The 15392-nt window shown below is 41.5% G+C and overlaps 3 protein-coding genes across 6 annotated transcripts; 1 reads left to right on the top strand and 2 right to left on the bottom strand.

The window, feature by feature from the left end:
* Window positions 1–200: 200 nt before the first annotated feature.
* Window positions 201–4864, top strand: Sec5 (secretory 5). Of its 2 annotated transcripts, none has more exons than XM_071769839.1 (11): window positions 201–411; window positions 750–1050; window positions 1138–1333; window positions 1425–1926; window positions 2099–2403; window positions 2581–2765; window positions 2884–2998; window positions 3094–3372; window positions 3444–3770; window positions 3862–4046; window positions 4159–4864. In XM_071769839.1, the coding sequence occupies exons 1-11, from the start codon at window positions 303–305 to the stop codon at window positions 4346–4348; spliced, it is 2694 nt and encodes an 897-aa protein (XP_071625940.1). In that variant the 5' UTR covers window positions 201–302; the 3' UTR covers window positions 4349–4864. The 2 variants fall into 2 exon arrangements, with proteins under 2 accessions (XP_071625940.1, XP_071625941.1); XM_071769840.1 differs by having other exon boundaries at window positions 203–411; window positions 4162–4864.
* Window positions 4602–11393, bottom strand: LOC139808164 (rifampicin phosphotransferase-like). Of its 3 annotated transcripts, none has more exons than XM_071769824.1 (20): window positions 11240–11381; window positions 10786–10922; window positions 10435–10592; window positions 10223–10361; window positions 9961–10141; window positions 9710–9820; window positions 9376–9600; window positions 8982–9106; window positions 8767–8895; window positions 8458–8669; window positions 8240–8385; window positions 7897–8169; window positions 7677–7827; window positions 6919–7458; window positions 6506–6808; window positions 5973–6362; window positions 5552–5877; window positions 5320–5404; window positions 4913–5213; window positions 4602–4783 (listed from the first exon to the last, which is right to left on the bottom strand). In XM_071769824.1, the coding sequence occupies exons 2-20, from the start codon at window positions 10865–10867 to the stop codon at window positions 4725–4727; spliced, it is 3936 nt and encodes a 1311-aa protein (XP_071625925.1). In that variant the 5' UTR covers window positions 10868–10922; window positions 11240–11381; the 3' UTR covers window positions 4602–4724. The 3 variants fall into 3 exon arrangements, with proteins under 3 accessions (XP_071625925.1, XP_071625926.1, XP_071625927.1); XM_071769825.1 differs by lacking the exon at window positions 11240–11381 and adding an exon at window positions 11073–11199; XM_071769826.1 differs by lacking the exons at window positions 4602–4783; window positions 4913–5213; window positions 5320–5404 and having other exon boundaries at window positions 5737–5877; window positions 5968–6362; window positions 11240–11393.
* A 77-nt stretch (window positions 11394–11470) lies between these two features.
* LOC139808170 (lipid scramblase CLPTM1L) lies at window positions 11471–15317 on the bottom strand. Its single transcript, XM_071769845.1, has 8 exons — window positions 14486–15317; window positions 14078–14192; window positions 13756–13988; window positions 13381–13666; window positions 13083–13271; window positions 12762–12970; window positions 12405–12656; window positions 11471–11787 (listed from the first exon to the last, which is right to left on the bottom strand). The coding sequence occupies exons 1-8, from the start codon at window positions 14737–14739 to the stop codon at window positions 11694–11696; spliced, it is 1632 nt and encodes a 543-aa protein (XP_071625946.1). The 5' UTR covers window positions 14740–15317; the 3' UTR covers window positions 11471–11693.
* Window positions 15318–15392: the final 75 nt, after the last annotated feature.

Raw genomic sequence — 15392 nt, 5'->3', positions numbered from 1 at the left:
TGGAGAGAGAATAGCGGAACCAGCGGAACGGAACTAAAACGGAATCGCTCTGATTGGCTAATCTCCAAGAGGGGGCCTTCAAGATGGGATATTAGCCAATCAAAGGAATTCCGTTTTAATTCCGTTCCGCTATTTCTTTCCCCATGGGGATGCACCTTTATTGACCATTGACTCCGCGCCCGCGGCTCCGCGCTCCACGCGCATCGGCGATCGGCGCAGTGACAGCCTGACAGCCGTGACAGCTGACAGCGTCGATAGTTGAGTGTTGGTGTTTTCGTAATTTCGATATTATCGCTGATGGAATGGGACCCCCACCCGTAGTCACCGGAATATCACCCAAGGAAGGCCCACCTGGTACTCGGGTGATAGTGCGTGGCGAATTTTTAGGAAATAAAGCTCAGGACCTTATAGGTTAGTGCCACTCGCTCGTTAAATTTACACACGTACAATACATAGAAAGGACTCGTGCTCATATTGATATAAAACATTGGTGCTCGTACTTATCTGCAAATAGATATAGATTTTACTTGCACGTACAAGTACAATAGTATGTATGTATAATACATGGATACACATGTGCAAGGAGGTCAAGGAACTATGAGTATCATATCCATATCATTATTCACATTGATATATTTGACTTATTCCGATTCGGCTTGGTTGGTCCGCACTCTGCCTAACGGAGCTACAATACACAATACTAACACGATATATATACGTATTCATGTCTGTCGCTTGTCGCTTTACAGGACTGACGATATGCGGATGCGACTGCCTGCTTTCGGCCGAATGGAAGTCATCGAACAAGATTATAGCGAGATCGGGACCTTGCAAAGGTCGCGGAGATATAATAGTGACGACTCGAAGCGGAGGACAGGGGACTTCGACGGTACAGTTTCGCGGTTACCATGAGACTATAGGCCCGATGAAGGAGTCGGCGGTGTGGGTGGAGGAAGCACCTATGCAGAGTTTAGGTTGGGGTAGGAGGGCTTTGTCGCCTACAAACTATCAACAGGAAGATCCTTTAGGGCTCAGCGTGGAGGGCAACGAGTAAATCTCTAAATCTTCTGTCACAATGAGTGTCGATAAGCTGTGTGTCGCGTCATGCGACAATTAATCGTACGTCTCTTCTTAAAGCAAAAAGTTTCCCGAGGATGAGCTGATTGAACTATTTGGAGATGGAAGTGGAGATCTTACGAGCGAAAAATTTCATCCAGGATGGTTTTTATTGCAACATCATCATGCCACGACTTTGGAAGATTTAAAGGCTGGTTTAGCTTACCTTCGAAGAAAAGTCAACTCTCAGAAGGAAGGGCAATTGTCATTTTTAAAGGTGAATGAGCATCGAATCTCTAAAGAGTGTATGTCGCGTCGTGTGTAAAATTGAACGTTATTCTCAATTATGCAAAACCACGTGTGTGCAGGCCAATGTAGGAGCGGTAGTGGAACAACTTGACACAATAATGTCGCTAAAGGATCAATTTGAGGCAGACGTCAAGAGCTATGGTAGCGATCCTACGGACAAGTTGGAAACTGCTATCAGGCAGTCTATGTCCGAGGCTAATAAATTATTCGATGATGTATTAGCGAGGAGGGACAGAGCCGATGCCACCCGTAACGCGTTGGCTGTTATGCAACGTTACAAATTTCTCTTTTGTATGCCAATAAACATCGAGAGGAACATCAAGCGTGGCAACTACGATCTCGTAATTAACGATTATGCCAGAGTTAAGAATCTGTTTAAAAATACAGAGGTAGATGTCTTTAAAAGGGTATTGGAGGAAATCGATAATAGAATCAGTACGTTTAAAGTGTTGCTACGGAAAAAATTACAAGAGATGCCATTCAGTTTAGAGGAGCGCAAGAAGATTATTAGAAATCTCGTCAACCTCGACGCCGAAGGTGATCCGGCGTGGGACGCGATAGGTGTGTGTTTATCTAAAACCAATGTAAAGCTTCATTTGTTGTTGCTCTCATGTTTAATATGGATATCGTTCGAGGAAGTCACATTTTTATCTTTACCATGATATCACGTGTAATATTTATTATATGCATTATGCATCGAGAGAAGATAAATCGTCTTAAATTTATATTCCAGTTTCACACGCAAATTATTTAGAGAAAAGCGTTGCCAATGCCGTACACGAGCATTTGGACGGATGGACGAGAATTAATTGTGAAGACGCGACTAAGGTGTCCAAGGTCCACACACCGTTAACTATCAAGCATTTACGCTCGCAGCAGAAGAATAACGGGGATGACTCACCGCCACAAATCTCGTGCGTCGAAGCAATTTGCGATATCGTGGTCGAACAGTTGCCAGACCTGTGGAGATTGGGACAAAGTTACTTCACAGGGCAGCTACATGTAGCGGTAGATGTGGAAAAGCAAAGTCATTTTAAAGTGTGTATTCTACATGTCTTAAACTTATCTTTTTGCCATAATATAAAACAAAAGAACGCGATAATGGCGCGCATTAATATTACTTGTAAATATCGCTTTATCTTTGTAAGCTGTATTATCATATAATATATACAACATATATATATATATATATATATATTATTGTCCACGCGATAGAATTTAGTTTTATCGAATATGCAACACGCCATGGGAGCCATGAAGAGTACGTGCAGTCACAATGTAGAGGCACGGTGGCTTTTACATATTTTACGTTGCGTCAGACAAATGTACGCATCTTTGATACACCTGGATTTGCCTAGCGAAGCTCTCGACATTTTCGGATCGTTTATATTGGATTTAAGGTATATACTCGAACTGCGCACACGTGGCCATTCAATTTTAAATCCTTCGTTATTTATATATCTATGTCCACATCTCTCTCCATATAAGTATATCAATTTAACTTTTCGCGTAATATAGGATGCAGTGTTTGATTGCTCTCTTCAAACAAGGGGCGGACAATACAGCAGCTCTGAGTCAAAGGGAAACATGGCAGATAGAATACTTGAATGAGGACGGTGGTGTTACGAGACTGGTATATCAAAAATTGGAAATTTGACTGAATTTGCTGCTTTTACATTACACGGATATTACATCTTAATTGTGCGTGTTGTCATTTCATGCCGACAGCCATATCTGTTTGAGGAAATAGTTTTGGCGATATCGAGACATGCGCGAGAAACGGTAGTTGCTTGCGGTCCAAGAGAAGGTCTGCTTTTCAGTAATCCGGCCCATCAGATTCTCTATCACAATACTATCAAGACATTATTCGTATCGTTCGCGCGGTGCCTACAACAATTGGCGTTTAGTGGCTGCGAGGAAGCTATGGATAACGATGAAACGTCGGTTTCGCAATTGATCGGGTCGCCTTCCGGCTATAAAAACAAAGTCAATAAGCATCAAGGACCAGTAAGCAATAACAGTCCGTAACAGTCCTTTTGCTTTCACATACTATAAAATGTATATAAATTTCTTATCAGACGTGGGAGCAGTGTCTTCTAATCTCGTTGAGCAATATACGATACACGCTAAATATCGTTTTACCAAGAATCGGAGATGCCCTGAAAGCGCAAGGCTACCCGGAATTATCTACCGCGGTCGGATGGAACTCCGATTGGACACAATTGGAGACGCTGGATAGCGCCGTTCTGGAAGCGTATCTAGAACGCCGTTGCGATCCACTCGTCGGTACGATAGAGCCTAGCATGTATTTAGGCGGTTTGGAATGGGATTTTGATACGGAACCGACCCATCTGAAGCCGTATGCCCAAGAAATATTGGCTAATCTAATTGCGGTACACGCGGAGGTAATAGATGCGTGTGACGTGGCAGCAAATTCTCTCGAGATGTTGTTATATCGCGTTGCTATGCTGTGATATATGTATATCCTATTCGCAGGTACGCCGAGTCGCCCCAGCTCTGTTACACCGGATTCTGTCCCACATAATAGAGACCATAGCGGAGGAACTCGCGCGACTCATGTCATGCGTTACGCAATTTCGTCCGGCTGGAATAATTCAAGCTCGAACGGATATAATACTCTTGAGAAACGCCCTGCAGGCCTACAGCACGAGCAGAGCGAGGTAAAGATTGGGTATCGAAAATAGAGTGTTCTTATCGCTTCCGTAAAAATTGTGTGTTGAACCTGTTTTAAGAAATTTAAGTCGAGCTTTCTCTCTTTCTCTCTCTTGTAAGCAGAAGCTTTTTCGAGGAAGCTCTGGACGCGATACCTCAACCCGCGAACAAGGAAGATCGCATGAGAATAGACGCTCTTTTGTTAAAAGTCACGACGTGTATGCGACTGCAGCTCTCCTGTCTTGTCAGCGAGGTAACGGAAAATGTTCGTTATTTAACGGCAGACCCCGAACGCGTTACCACTGTATGATTCATAACGACCAAAGTAGTACGTAATAACTACGGGGACGTTGTAATTGTTAAATTATTTAAAATCCTATTATCGTATTTACGTATGCACATTGGATGCGGTACATTGTACAATGGGCACGAAACGTCGAATCCGCTGTCAAGCTCGCGATTGATTTCCGTTTGATTGCCATTGTAAAATAGGCTTTCACTCGCTATGTGCTATAACCTATTTTATTATATTTTCTGTTTCTTATATCTTTATTAAAGTTGAATATATTTCAAAGAATATTTAATATAAAACTTTTTTTCTAAGGTATATTCGCAATAGTTATTACAAGATAATAACGATGGAAATCTGTTTCCACCATTTATCTCGTACATCGAGTTGTGAGTAATTAGGCTTTTTCAATCAGTTGTAGTGTGCCAATGTCTCCAGCTAATAATACAGTGTCACCTGAAACAGAAAAGATAAAAGAACGCTATATTGTAAAATCAAAAGGAAGATAAGCATTAATAAAAAGAAAATCTCAAGTGGCGTAGATTGTTTTATATTTTATACACAACGCAATATGAGAAACTTTACCCATTTGAAAAACTTGAGTAGCGTTTTTAGCACCAACGATGCAAGGAAGACCATATTCTCTTGCTACAACGGCGCCATGACTTATAAGACCACCCAACTCCGTTACAATTCCAGCCAATAATGGAAAATATGGACTCCAACCAATATCGGTGCAGCGGGTAATCAAAATATCTCCGTGCTGTATATTTTTCGCTTCGGACAAGTCGATTATCACGCACGCTCTACCTAGCACAGAACCGCCGCAAACTGAGGTACCTTCAATCTTTGTACATCCTTCATAGGCCGAGACATCGAGAGTGCTCTGTGATAAAAAGTACGTGATGGAATTTTTCTGGATAGTACGATAGAGAAGTGACATTGGCTCGACTCGACTCGACTCGACTCGGCTCTCTACATTTATAACAAACCTGTATTGGCACGGGCATGCCAGTGTTGAATTCCGGATATTCAAGTTTTGCTACTTGCTGATAAATCTTTCTTCTACGTAGTGCTCTGAAAGATTTCAGATATATATAGATATATTATATATATATATATATATATAGCAAATGTGTTACGATACAGAGGATGAAAAGTGATACAATGATTATGATAATAATATAATAATAAAAGAAAAAATCAGTGTAAATTCAGACTTACTTTCGTACGAGTAATGAATTATGATTGTTCAAGAGTTGCCCGATCTCTTGATGCGTCAGGAAAAATATGAGATGTTCATCAGGTATATAATTTTCCGCAACCATCAAAGCACCAAGTCGTCTGTAGGCTAATCGCAATGTATGCACAGCAGATACAGTTACGTTTTTTGTCATTTCTCTCTTCGTAACAGCTGTTCGACAAAAGGGTACTATTTGCCGCAGGAGCAGCTTGACAAACGGTGACACGGGCGTCTTTAAAGATGCTACGGTTTCCTGCACGCTAAGCGTTTTACTCACGTAATTTTCTTCGATGGATGTTGCTAGCACCTGCAAAATAATAGGGTACATATACATGTATACGTTGTTACCGTTCCATTTAAATAATCTTCAATTCTCTTTGTAAATAATTCAACGTACCATACCTGAATCGTATTGATGATACTATCAGGTTTAAGTACCCAAGGTTCCGCGAATAAATCTAATTCGTGAACGCATCTGTGACCGTGCGTGTTGAAGAAAGCTTCTAGTTTTTCCATAGCCGGAGGGCAATTTAATTTCAACCAGTCCATAACGTTCGCGGTCTCAATTTTGCTAAACTCATTCGCTTTGCCGCTCTTTCTGATGCATGCCGCTATTTTGCCGAGAGCTATTGGCACTTCGGTACTGATAACATTGTTACACGAACTCAGTAGAATGGCGATGTCCGCAAGATGATCAGACGTAAAGTCATTGTTTCCCTTTGTTAAAAACGACATCGCTATCATTTGGAAAGATACGCTCACCAGGGACGCCATGTTGTGACCTTTTCCTAACTGAAATCCATAAATACGTAATTTAACGTCGCGTCGTTAGGCATAATTAATAGAGCATAATTCCTTAAGTTAGGCATTTTAAGTTGAATTTAAGTAAGGATCATATTCACTTGGGTCTTCGGATTCGGTGCCTGATAACTTACTAGGAAGATTTCTCCGTATTTCTTATTTAAGGTACTGTACAAATCGTGAGGTGTATCAAATTCATTAGCATCCAGAGCATAATTGTTAAATATATCGATCGTTCTTTGCACCGTCGCTTCATTCGCCCACGCTGATTTCAACATTTCGTATAGCATATATATTGACCGCCATTTGCTCACGATACCGTATTTCTCTATCGCTGCCTCGTGCATTTCGGGCGACGTTACTACACGTCCGCACACGGCTAAGTCTATCATTTTATTCGTCATCGTTATCTCCTTACTAACATCTTGCAAAGTCGACTGAAAGAAAGAATAGAAAGAGAGATTAATTTAGACTCATCCACTCATCCACTGTTAGAGAGATTACGTAAACGACAGATGCAGAGAAATCCAAGTAACAAATTACTTACATCTGAGTAATTTATCGCGCACCTCATACCGACTATATGAAGATAAATACTGTCAAACTTGTTGAATTTCGCGCAAAGCGATAGATTCAAAACTTTCATAACCGTAGAGATCGACAGAGGAGTAATGGGATATGGAAACACTTCCCCGACATTGGCAAAAGACATAAGATCGACGTCGCAAGGTACTCCCGAGTCTAACTCGTGTATTATCTCGAAATCTGTCCATGCGTTAATTGTTGTGATAGGCCGCGCTTGCAATAGATAGATTCGCTCGCCGATAACCGCCCATTCCACATCTCGAGCAGACCCAAAAAGCGATTCCAAGCGCAATCCTATTTTAGCTAATCGCAGAGCGGTTGTATCAGATATCGAGATCGTCTTACTCTCCTGTTCACTTAGATCGCTCGCAGTTACGCCATCGTCACCAAGCAAGATCTTCTGCCCTTTATTTCCCAGCTCCAAGGCACTTATAGTTAGAGTGTTGTCCCACTTTCTACGAATCGTCAAAGTATCAGGCTCGAATTTCCCTGATACTACCGTCTGTAAAAAAAATGCTACATTAGGACGATGTATGTTATTTACTGATAGTGTGAGAAGTACTTAATATTTATACTTTTATATTTGTGCGTGAGCGTGTGCGCGGGTGCGTATAAAACAAATTGTGTAGGGAATTTGTTACTCAGGAATTTGTTACAACTATTACCAAAAATACGAAATATCAATTTGAAATTCAAATTAAAAATGCGATTGATCATGACCTCTCCTAAGCCGTAATTGGATGTAATAATAATGCTGGACGGATCCCCGGTTGTAGGATGTCTGGTAAACATGACGCCAGCCGCTTCCGCGTCGACCATTCTCTGAACGCAAACACCCATTGATGCTTTTATCGGTAGTCCGTTCTGCCGTCTGCAATCGATTCAAAGAAACATAGAAACATATACGAATTCGAGGTAACATTGCAGAAAAGTAAATTACCTGTATTCGACGCTTTGATATGAGAATAAGCTTGCCCAGCATTTAGCAACGCATCTGATAACGTCATTCGCATCCTTCACACCTAAATATGTCGAGTTTTGACCAGCAGCTGAAGTTTCCTCGCTGTCTTCTCCAACCGCGCTAGATCTTACGGCGTAACGCTGGACATGTGCGTTTCTTTCACTTGCGGACGACTCTAATTCCTCCAAACTTAGTAATATCGCTTTTGCAATTTCCTCTTCGACAGGAGTGCCCTGAATAATAGACACCGCCCTGAGAAATAAAGGACAAGTTTATTAATTACAGCCGCGATATATTTTTACACGAAATGTTAGACACGTACTTTTGACAGTAGGTTTCGAGGTCCTCATTCTTTTTGTAACGACTAATATCTATTATATCAGTGATCAAGTTTTGCAATTGTTCGTCATGTTGCAATTGTCGTTCCAGAGCAAGGCTCGTTATGCAGAAGCCTCGAGGTACCGTAAACTACAAACGGAAATGAATTTTGCATATGACAAATTTCTTCAGCGAGCAACAATGTATCCCACGAGTACATACGTCATCGGTGATAATAGATGTCAAAGTCGCAAGAGAATATCCCTTTCCTCCGACGACGTCTTCATTTTGACATTGTTTATCAGTAAAATGTAGAATATATTTGTCTTTTTGCGCAAATGTATCGGGCCGCGTTATATGTTGAATTTTCGCGATCAAAGTCTTGGTTTGCCTTGGTCCAGTATATGGGTAGCACGCAATCATCAGCCCAACACCTGCACATTTGACAGACATGGATTCACGCGACTGTTTGTGGTCTTTGTGTGGATATAAGGTCAATTTCAATTTTGATAAAATGGCGAATTGAATTACCTGTGCTGCCGTTCAGTTGTACACGCAAATTACGAGTTGTACAAGTCCAACACCGTGGCTGGCCATTGTAACAGGTTATTGCGTTGCCTACCGAGTAATTGATAACGGAGCTGTGCCGTTTCCCAGCCGCTGGAAAGTGAAAGACAAACAATGGCGTACACGTGTGATGAGGTTGTTTGTACATCATCGACAAGCGGATACAGCGGAATAAAAACCTGTAAATGCAATTTTGTAGTTCATGGGAACCGTATCTTCTCTTTCAAAATCGCTCAGTTTCAGATCAGTCCAATCAATTTTGGCTATTGTCCCTCCAGCTTCCTCGAGGTGTCCAAATTGCATGCTGCAATGAATTTCGTTTCACGAATGATTAACGACGTATGATTTTCTATAGTTTTAAGATTACTGCGCGTATTCATTATACTTGTGTATAAAACTCCCTATATGATGCAATCGTAATATCTCGTAAAGGAGGCTAAAACAGGCTGGTGACGCAATGGATGTATTGGAAATAGTTGAAATTTCTTCACATAGGAAGCTTTATCAAAAACGACGTAACAACTTTACGATGATATCTTAACACGATGTTATTAGAATATTTGTTTGTCTTACTGTGAAAAGCTATGTTTGGTATTGCTCACACCAAGATAATACATGGCTCCGTGTCGTGTCACACCAAAAAATGTGACAGTTCGATGAAATTGATAAGATTCGTGTTTACCCCAACGTCGCTGGCAGAGTCCTCGTAAATAAAACTCACTCGAATTTGAATCTTTGAACGTTATCCGCCCGATAATGGATCCCCATAGATCGAAACCGTTGTAATCTATTAATTTACTGTAGTATCGACAGAAAGAAAGAAAGCTTAGGCTTAGGGTATGTTAAACTGAAACGAAGGAGTGTTAGCGCATAACGCGTCAACTACATTGACGTTGTTAACTTTTACATTTTGTGCATCCAATCAGGACTCTTCCATGGTTCACGTGCTAAAGCATCCGCGTGCAAATAAGTACTCCAGTCGCCTGGCCATTCTAACGATCGGGGCTTGCCGATAAATCTGAAAAACAGAATATACATATCTATATCAGGATGTATCTGTAAAACAGGATGTTTATATTCGATCAATTGCGCACCTCTCTTGTATTATGTACTTTTTTTTTATATTTTGCAACTTTATAATTTTGCCCCTTTACTCACATAAAATTTAGACGAATATGTTCCACATTGTCGTCATCGGATATATCTCCTCGACATTGGTTTCGGAGGAAGCCATTGTACGTAATTCTCCAACGTTGTCGGGGTTCTAACAACTCGATCTTTAGGCCCGATGCTGACCATTTTTGGCTTGTACCCTCCATCGTAATTGTATCGGGATAATCTGCGCATTCAAAACGAGTATCATTAGGGCACTATATTTTCGGTTATGTATTATGTAGTAATTGTGTCAAATGAATTTTACTAGGTAGTACGTAGACTCGGCCATCCGACAGGGTCACTTGCAAGATCAGTTCTGCTATATGATATCCTCTGTGATCCATTTTAATAAGTAACGAATTACCTTTTTGATCGGCACCATAGAAGGATACACTATCGCAACTCTGTGTCATATAAATGAGTTTAGAAATTCATTTCGTATGCGATTAATCTGTTCACGAATTACTCACTACTTACGCTCTCGTCCATAATAATTTTCGGATTATCCGAGCATGGTTTCAAGAACTTTTTTATATTGGATATCACGTCGCTGTCTTTGAGTATACATTTCTCTGTTTTCTTTTCCTTCGAGATGCACAAAAGAGCCCACCATCGCTTTAGAAAAAACTGTATATCTACAGAAACATGTTAATTTAAAGTTAATTTAAAACGCAATAATGCAAACGCATGCTTTCATTAAATCGATTATTACTACATTATCTCAAAACTAATAGAGCGAGCCATAGCTTTCATCAGCACGCATACATTATTCTGATACAAAGGAAAAAAAGATGGAGTTATATAACTTATTTGCCTCGACCGTCTTACCTAAACCCATGAACCAGAGATAAATCCATATAGAAAGAATGATCAGAATTATAATTTGTATGACGCACATAATGTACGCCATTAGTCTTGTCGTAGCACACAAGTATTACAGTTTGTAATATGAATTTCCGTTTAAGCTGTAAATTTAAAGAATTATATATATATATATATATATATATATATATATATATATATATATATATACATACATACATACACACACACACGCTCACGCGCGCGCGCGCGCACACGCACACACACACACACACACACACACGTGCGCGTACACATTTAGAGAGAAGACTTCTCGGACTGTTTCTCTCCTATTAGATCAGTGGATATCGAAACACTGACGTGTTATCGCGTTAGATTCGATTTAAATGATTCACGGTCCCTCGTTATCGGGCAACCCAGTAAAAGTATTTTCTTACGCACGTATCAAATATAATCATACCTAGAAGTAGCCTGATGACATATATAACACCTGCTAAATGAGCATCCGAACAAGGAATGTGCCGTTATTTGATTTTTTCCTGCCGTGTTCGACGTTGCATGTTATATAATTTCCTTCTATAAGTCCTTTGTCACACTCTGATCATTGAACGCGTCACGCCGAGAACATTATAGATAATATTATCGCATCGCGATTATACGTGAATTGCAAGATCCGTTGTCGGATCGTTAAAAAGAAAAATAAAAATAAAAAAAAATTACAACGGTACTCTCTAGGTGATAAAAAGAAAATAAGATATATTTTTCGTAACAATTGTATGCGTATATTAGTTAAATTTTCACATTAGCGATATAAATACTGTTTGCCAGCACGTAATAACGCTTCAACATGATATTACGAAAGTTTCAAGTTCTAGGTAACGAAGACAAACAATAACAGTAAACAATAGGAATGGTTAATTTGTTTTTTTGTTCGTATTGTTGCCGAAATCGACAGCTTCTTCTGTAATCGTATCAGTATCCACACGTGATTTATCCACCGGGTATAACCTGTGGACAGTGTTGACAAACTTTTTTTTTACGTTCTAAAATATTGATCGATACATACGTCAGACGCTTCGGATGGAAAGGCCGTAACGCGACGTGCCGCTCACGGCGAATACCACTGAACAAGTAGCAAGTAGCAATGAGGAATGACAAATTTTCGAACGATGGAGATAGGTTTAGGTTTAGGTCCTTCCAAGAAAAGAATTGATGACGTAGCTGTTTTCGCTTCAGATCACAATGGTCAGGTAAAAATAATGAAAACCCGAGAGGACAGAAAAAACACATTTTTTTGAATTGTGCTTGCCTTCAGGTAGAAAACTCCGTTAGGAGAAAGAACCGTTTGAGAGAGTTATCCAGTTTGGTAAATCTATTCGCAAGTTGATCTCGAATGTAGATATTTGTAGATATTTGAGCACCACGTCACGAAAATTGAATTTACGTGTCCCCGAAGCAAATCATTTCGATCGGAAGACATATGGGCCGATATGGGCATTATCAAAAGTCGATGCCCGAACCATTTCTCCATTTCATTACGATCTAATCTCCATCGTTTAACGTAAATCGCGAACGTTCAGCGGCACTCGGCATGAATTTCACGTTGAACGAATAAATTCTCTTACCATCTTTGATACAGATAAATCAGAAAAACGGCGTCATCTCTGAAACACGCTATTCTGTGCGCTGTCGGCATCGTTATAATGAAAGCAAACACGTCGTCGATGAAAGTGTTAAATGCCTTGTACATGAACGCCCTCCATGGCAGATGCGCCACGGATTTCAATTTATAATTAACGAACAACTGCGGTAGCATAAAGAGGAATCCAAATGCGTAAACTCCATTCACTAAGGAATTTATGCTCCATGAATACCAGCTGTAACTCAAAACAATTTAATTCACGATTTATTTCTATCTCCAAGATATAAATGATTATTTCGTACGTATATATTTTTCGTTTTAGAGAAAAGTGGTTGTTTACCTTTTGTGCGGCTGATAAAGTAACGAGTAGATTGCACCAATGATAACTAACGGATATAACAAGTAACTTAGATAACGCATACTCTCAGCATCAAACTCTCTAGTTTTCACCTCGGCTGCGTCAATGCAGTCAGTTTTAAATCGTATTCTCGGCAAAATGCTACCGCTGCTAATCACGTCCACTCTCGACATCTTTTTTAATTTCCACAGCTAAAAAAAAAAAAAAAAAAAACGTTACGCATTACACGATCGGTGATAACCTGATAACCATGCTGATATAAATTAATATACGCCACATATGTACCGTAACATGTATACGCACCTCGATAACAGTGCTGATACCGGTCGGAATGAGAACGAGCAAGGAAGAACCTTCGTCGCAAAGATAAAGGAAAATGACCGTCTGACTGAACGCACGCCATACCACGGTCCATTTGCTGAGGCCTATGAGATTACTCTTCTTCCGCCAAAAACTGACATCATTTTTAATAGCAAGAAAATCAAACAACAACTGTAACACGTAAGATTGGCGCTGTCCTTTCTCTTTCTTTTCTTTCCCCTCTCTCATATCTTTTGCGGTTTTCGCGACGCACGTAACACGCCGTACTTGTCCTACTCACGTGTACAGCCGCGATGAAGAATGTACCACCCAATAAGTAGACGTTGGTGTCAGCAAAGATGCCCTTTACTTCATCGATGTCTTTGTCGGAGAAGCCGAGATTCCTCAGATTCTCCATGGTCGCCTGCACGTGCAGCACCAATCTTAATTTTCCTAGCGACACAGGCGAATATTCTACCGCGACGTTCGTCGTATAATTTTGCGGGGTAATTCGCTTAAGGTCCCGATGTCGCGTTTGTAAAAAGTCGCACGTTACAATCGGCAAGAATGTCCGTTTGCCAATTATTCTGCAACAAACAAGCAAGGTGATGACGTCGGTCTTTAACACTTGCGCGCGTTATGCGTACGCGGTCAAGATATATTAAAATTTATGTACTTGATGTGGTTGACGAGCTCGGCAGGCATGCCGTATATAGGAAGCATAACGTTGTCCGTCATTATTGTAAAAGTCACGCGACTTTTCACGTGTGAGACTGGACGTACGATAATCTGGCTCGTAACTTTTTTCGTACCATGGCCATGGCTCTTGTCGCCTAACAACTTGAACGCTTCTGCCTCAGGTACTACGTATTGTGTCATTTTAATAGCGGTATACGAGGTAAATATATCCTGTAAAGATGGACGTACGTAATGTAGAGCATATATATATATATATATATATATATATATATATTTCATAATATTACGTATCACATTACTTTTTGCAAATCAACAAACGTCCTGCTCCGTTTTACGGAGGGAGGTGTCAATAATATATGTAAGAACAATGTTCCATTTCGCCGTGTGTCGCCTGGTACGGTCAGGGTCACTGGACTGCAAGAAAAAAAAGTTGGTCAATTCATATGAGCGGCGGCGCGGGCGGTCTCTCGCTCATTGTCAGACCATTTCGATTCTCTCTCTCTCTCTTTCTCCCTCTGGCATCCTACTTCTTCAGAGCTTGTCCGAGCTGGTCAGAGCAGAGAGGACAAGAGGAAAGGAAGGCGAGACAGGCGAGAGACTGGCGAGAGCGATAGCCCAAGCTGCCCAAGAAGGTCAACCGTTGATCGAGGGATGGATGCTCAAAGGGAGACTATGACAGCCCGACTAAATGACGCGGAAATGCTTACATGGTTTGCGTTTGATCGTACGCAAAGTTTTGCCCCGAGTATACGAGGTCGACGTCTCTGCTGGCGGGATTTCTCCTGATGGAGCTGTACATGTATAGATCCAACTGCGGCCGTTCGCTCAGGTACGACTCGAGACACGGCTTGCCATCCTCGCAGGCCGGCGACACGAACAGCAGCGACAGCGTGTATATCGAGTAGACGATATACGCCAGAAATATCTCGGAAAGAATAACGCTGAGCGAGGGCCACTGCATCTCGGCTGCCGGCGCGGCGCGGCGTGGGTATCTCGATTAGGTATCTCTATTAGCGTGTATTACAAAAGGCAGGCATACGATATTACAATGTTGCGTGCGTGGGCAAAACTCTTGTGCCGCGGTTGCCAGCAGTTGTCACGGCCCGGGAGTCGGGAGTACCGGGCCGAGCGACGCCGACGAGGAGCCGGATGGAGCCGGAGCGTCGCGTGAATCGTTCGAGTTTAGCTTTAGCAGCGTGACAGCGCAGGTGAACGAGAAACGTTTACACGCGCGCTCAACCTCAACCATACATATACGGCATACACCCGGCTATCACCATCACCGGCGATTCTCGATCGTTGAGATCGCAGTCGTAGTGGACGTTGTCCGTGCAGTTATACACATATATATTATATATACACACACGTGTATGCACCACGCGCACTACAGCTACAGCGCAGTACGACAGTACGAGAGCACGGCGAGCGTCGAGCACTACGCCACGCCACCGACACTGACTCTGACTCTCTGACCTGACACTCTGACAGTTCATTGACCCGCGACCCGCGACCCGCGTACTGTTTACGTCTTTCTTATCTTAACCTTAACCAGCCGCCATCCACCGCCATCTCTTTAATCTTTCTGAAGCTGGCGGAGGCGGAAGTGTCACATTT

The sequence above is a fragment of the Temnothorax longispinosus genome, chromosome 2, assembly GCF_030848805.1.
Source record: "Temnothorax longispinosus isolate EJ_2023e chromosome 2, Tlon_JGU_v1, whole genome shotgun sequence".
Classification (NCBI taxonomy): domain Eukaryota; kingdom Metazoa; phylum Arthropoda; class Insecta; order Hymenoptera; family Formicidae; genus Temnothorax; species Temnothorax longispinosus.
This window is presented reverse-complemented; position numbering and strand designations above follow the sequence as displayed.

Coding starts and splice junctions, on each gene's coding strand:
- LOC139808170 (XM_071769845.1), bottom strand. CDS start 14,739: ATGCAGTGGCCCTCGCTCAGCGTTATTCTTTCCGAGATATTTCTGGCG. Junction 14,193..14,485: donor TACGATCAAACGCAAACCAT/GTAAGCATTTCC, acceptor TTTTTCTTGCAG/TCCAGTGACCCTGACCGTAC. Junction 12,971..13,082: donor GTATCAGCACTGTTATCGAG/GTGCGTATACAT, acceptor TTTTTTTTTTAG/CTGTGGAAATTAAAAAAGAT.
- Sec5 (XM_071769839.1), top strand. CDS start 303: ATGGGACCCCCACCCGTAGTCACCGGAATATCACCCAAGGAAGGCCCA. Junction 1,927..2,098: donor TCCGGCGTGGGACGCGATAG/GTGTGTGTTTAT, acceptor TTTATATTCCAG/TTTCACACGCAAATTATTTA. Junction 2,766..2,883: donor TCGTTTATATTGGATTTAAG/GTATATACTCGA, acceptor CGCGTAATATAG/GATGCAGTGTTTGATTGCTC.
- LOC139808164 (XM_071769824.1), bottom strand. CDS start 10,867: ATGGCGTACATTATGTGCGTCATACAAATTATAATTCTGATCATTCTT. Junction 8,386..8,457: donor CATCTATTATCACCGATGAC/GTATGTACTCGT, acceptor TTCCGTTTGTAG/TTTACGGTACCTCGAGGCTT. Junction 8,170..8,239: donor CTCGAAACCTACTGTCAAAA/GTACGTGTCTAA, acceptor TTTATTTCTCAG/GGCGGTGTCTATTATTCAGG.